Here is a 4,777-nt window from a genome sequence, read left to right as displayed (position 1 = left end):
ATGTTTAGGCAAATGGTGCAACTGGCCCTTAAAGTTATATACCTCGAAAAAAAACACCCTATAGAAGCCAGTCTTGGGGGTGTTCTGCCCATTGCCGACTGGTAGCTCTATGTCCAGGTACTCTTAAAGGTCTTCTAGCCATTGAATTTGAGGAATGCAACCATCTCCTTATGGTACTGGCTGGAACAACCAGTCTACAGGTCCTCAAAAATACTTCGAAGGGCTCTTACAAATACGTTAGATTTTTCCGTATAAAATTTGCGAAATAATAGTTTTCCCGTGCAGATGTTACTCTGAGTCGACCAGGCACCGGTCTTCGGGCAACACTCTCGGTTTCCAGGAAAAGCACCACTATTTGCCCTACTGTGTATTGAGACCAAAATACATGAAACTACAAAATACTAATAACCAGAATAAAAATCATCTTGATTAACTGAAGGTCACAATATCAAAACGATTGACAGATTATTAATATTTCACACAAATTTAGAAGATTATTAATCCTTATGATCGTCGCCATTTTGCTTAGGAGCTGAGCGACTCCTAGACCTTGTTCTGGTTCTCGAACGCTTGTCATTAGCTGGAGAACGACTACGGCTCCTTTTGGCCGACTGAGAACGGGACCTAGAACGGTTCCTTGAACGGCTTCTGGACTTGGTGCTCCTGGAACGAGATCTCTTATAGCGTCCACGACTCCTTGATCTAGACCTAGACCTTCGTCTGCTGCTACCACCTCCCCTTTTTTGTCTTGTACAATCTCGAGCATAGTGTCCCCTATCACCACAACCATAACATCGATCGCCAGGGTGAAAAGGGCGGCCTCTGCTAGAACGTGGTGGAGGTCCTCTATACCTACCCCCACTCTTTCCACTAGAGAGTTCTACCCTAGCACGCCTACCACAGATGGTTCTACCATCTAAACCTCTTACTGCATCTTCCGCGTCCCTTACATCCTCAAATTCGACGAATGCAAAACCAGGTGGATTCCTGGCTACCCATATATTTCGTAATGGTCCATAATATCCGAATGCATCTTCCAATTCTTGTTTAGATGCATTGTTACCCAAATCACCAACATAAACTTTACAATCTAAATTGTATCTCGACATTTTGCTACCCTCGATCGCTTCAGCAGCCAACCCAACAAGGGTTTAAATTCATGATGAGAGGGACACCAGGAGGAACACTCAGAAATTGTCAAATCCGGGAAAACACCAACAAGCCAAAGGAAGGATTCTAATCAGAACTACTGTCTACTGTCATACTACTGTCATAATACTGTCATACTAAGTCTGTGCAATATTCAAACATTGCGCGGTTCGACAAAGCTTACTATATTTGCCCGGTCAGACCGAGAAATTGGATGTCCCGGTATTTTCCACGGAATATTCTTAACAAAACAACTCTCGTTATTTGCTGAAAAGTTATTAACTTCGAATACATCTGTATTCTCCCGAACAAGAAACTTTTTGGATCACCTCTTTGAATTTTCAAAATCCCTTCTTTGAAATTAAAAAAATCATCTCTAATAATTTATTTATTACGTTAAACTGTAAAACGATAACTACGAGAAACTGAATTAAATGACAACATAGTTGAGTACACATATAAAACAGTAAAACCCGATAAAATCTCTGACATTTTAGGACTATCGTTTTCGAAATCATATCCATTTCAACATCAACATAAAAAGACCATAATTTCGACTTCCAACTGCGCTAATCGAATGAAAGTAGACGGAAAAAGGGGAATATGAGACGGCTAATATGTTTATCATATATTTTTGCTATAATATCGCACTTGAGTTATCCCTTTCATAAACATGATTTATCTCGGATAGCAGTCTGTAACGATCCACTGGTTCATAAAGAATCGTTACCGATGATCTCTATAACTCGTAATCAGGATAGTAGTAGGTTCGCATACCTTATAAATAGTTATAAATGGCCCAACTGTGAGTCCGTGGGACTGAGAAATATATATTAATTATAGAATTTTTGCCGTTCGTCTTCAAGTTTTCTCGTGATGTTATGGGGACTGCACCTGGTCCTATTAGATGTGGACCAAGCATAAAACAACCTTAATTAGGTTAGGTTAGTCCATTGACGTAACCAGGATTTTTTCTATTGGGGCTAGGCAGTCCAGTGTAATAATAGAAGGTATATTGTTGAATGATACACCCGCCATCATATTCATTACAATAATGGCAGAAAAACTTCATTTTCTGAGATCTAGTATTGTACTAAAAATCCACTACACTAGAACTTATTTATTGATTTTAGTATTCTTAGTACATCAGCTGAAAAATTACAAATAATAATTTCACTTATGACCACCACAAAAAAAAAAACGCACAATTTAAGTAAATTAGAATTCATTCTGTTTTTTGGCACGATTTATATGGTACTATATTATGAGGTAGTATATAATGCGTGTTTTAAAGCATTACAGTCTCAGTGAACAGCTTATTACGCACGGTAAACAAATAGCACAGTAAGTTCTCGTAAACAAAACGCACATTTCTAATAAAGTGAAATTTATACTTTCTTGAAACACTGATGTTGGTTCTGGATGCTTGTTTCAATTATATACAGTCTCAATATATAGCTTTCATTACGTACGGTAAACAAATCGCACTTTTTCCGTAAATGTAATTCACATTTTGAATAAATTGAAATTCACATTTTTAGCATGGTTTATATTAACGTAGGTAAAGTATAGTACGTTATGCGTGTTTCAAGGTTACACACTACTTGCTATGCAGCCTCATGCGTAATTTTTCTATTCATGCGTAATGAGCTTTTTTCTTTTCATCACTTGATACATAATACACTAAATGACGAATGAATTAATCCATTATTTTTCCAATATATGGCTTTAGTTATCTGTATCTCACGTTGTATCGATAGGGTTCCACTAGTTGGTTTTAGAAAGATGGTATTCTGTACGAATGATTTGTGATTAGTTGACTCAGTGTAGTTTGAACGTCGTCAAGTAGAGACAGTAGCAAAGGAAAAATACGCTATATTTCACAGTTTTTCTTCGATAAAGGCAAAAATGAAAGCAAGAGGGTTAAATACAGTTTATGGTTCTGACACTGTAACAGACAACCCCACGCAATTTTGTTTTTGTCAATTCCGTTCAGGTAATTTCGATGTCAAAGATGCACCACGCTCTGACCAATTGTCAAAAATGTCAATAAAATCATGGACATTGTTGAGTCCGACCGTTAGGTAAGCTCTGATTTTATTGTCTAAGCGCTAAAGACCGTTTGAAACCATTTGGATAAGGCTGGTTTCAAGAAGGAGCTTCAATGTATAGGTACCACACTGGTTAACGCAGAAAAACCTCAAGTACCGAATTTCCATTTGCAAATCGCTGCTGAATCACAACAAAATCATCCCGTTGTTGAAGTCGTTGGTGACTGTTGACGAAGTGTTGATCACTTACAACAACGTCAAGTAAAAACGGTTGTGGTCGAAACGCGGTGAGTCGGCGAAAACGATGGCCAAGCTACGATTGACAGCCCGAAAGGCTTTTTGTTGTGTGTTTGGTAGGATTGGCAGGGAATTATCTACTTTGAGCTGCTCCCTTACGGCACAACTGTTAACTCAGAACTGTACTGCCGAGAATTGGACCGTTTTAAATAAACAATCTCCCAAAAGCGGCCAGCTTTGGCCAATAAGAGAGGAAATGTGTTCCATTAGGACTTGGCAGCAAGTGATCTGTTCCTGTCTATGGCGAACAATTTGACAGAGGCTTGTGAAAATCGACTGCCTCAATTTTCTGCCAATAGAGAAGAGGGCTTCCATGAGAGAGGGATAATGATATTAACTTCAAAATGGCAACAAGTTAACGGCGCATATTTGACCTAAATGTGATCATTCTCATTATGATAATTAAAGCCTTCTTTTGCATGCAAAAAAATTAATTTCTTTTTACTACATCTTATACTATTGATGGATAGCTATGAAAGAAATTGAGATTCTTAAGTAACTAAATTATACATAATATACCTATCTACATGGTTTGAGAGGGCGAAAAACCCAAACTCTGCCCTGTAATTGAATTTGAACGATTAATTATCATTTTCATTCTTTTCTCTTTATGTTCATTTTATTAAGTGAATTTATTAAAACCATTATTGTTGTTATTATATTCATCAAAAAAAAAAAATTATGATATATTTCGTTAGTATTCATAACACTGGCTAACAATTGAGCAATTTTTCAGACTGATATAATGTCCAAGTTGTGAGAATCAGATATACAAAGTTTTGAGAATACTGAAAAGTCATTTAGATAATGAAGCAAATTTTTTTTCAGAATGGAGTGTAATACCTACCAGTGGTTCAACAAACATTTTGCTTTCTTTTTAGGGGGAGGGGGGGGTGCGTGATAATCCAGTCTCCTATCTACGCCACTGGTTGTAGCCTACCAATTTGGAGTGTTTAATGTTGTTTCATTGTGTTATTTATGGTGAAACTGGAACAGACATCTCAGTTATAATGCACGACTTGTGAGTTCATATATCTATCATCGTTGGAAGTCTTGGAATAGCACTTAATTAATACTTTATCATATAAAACATTCTCATAGCCAAACGCTTCAGTTTTTAAACGGCTAGTGATTAAGTTATAAGAAAATTCATCACAGTCAGATATTTCATAGAATGAAGATATTATTCTCACAGATATGCTCCATTGGAGGTACATAATTAAGCCTTCAAGACTACTTTCAGGTCCAGGTCAAGCAGGTTGATTATGAGGAAATGGATG

General features: G+C 37.2%; 1 protein-coding gene across 1 annotated transcript; it reads right to left on the bottom strand.

The window, feature by feature from the left end:
* Positions 1-409: 409 nt before the first annotated feature.
* On the bottom strand, positions 410-1,167 carry LOC123682042 (serine/arginine-rich splicing factor 7-like). The gene has a single exon (XM_045620431.1). The coding sequence runs from the start codon at positions 1,107-1,109 to the stop codon at positions 498-500; it is 612 nt and encodes a 203-aa protein (XP_045476387.1). The 5' UTR covers positions 1,110-1,167; the 3' UTR covers positions 410-497.
* Between the last annotated feature and the right edge of the window lie 3,610 nt (positions 1,168-4,777).

The sequence above is a fragment of the Harmonia axyridis genome, chromosome 6, assembly GCF_914767665.1.
Source record: "Harmonia axyridis chromosome 6, icHarAxyr1.1, whole genome shotgun sequence".
Lineage (NCBI taxonomy): Eukaryota > Metazoa > Arthropoda > Insecta > Coleoptera > Coccinellidae > Harmonia > Harmonia axyridis.
Note: the sequence above shows the minus strand (reverse complement) of the source record. Positions and strands in the feature narration are given on the sequence as shown.

Coding starts and splice junctions, on each gene's coding strand:
- LOC123682042 (XM_045620431.1), bottom strand. CDS start 1,109: ATGTCGAGATACAATTTAGATTGTAAAGTTTATGTTGGTGATTTGGGT.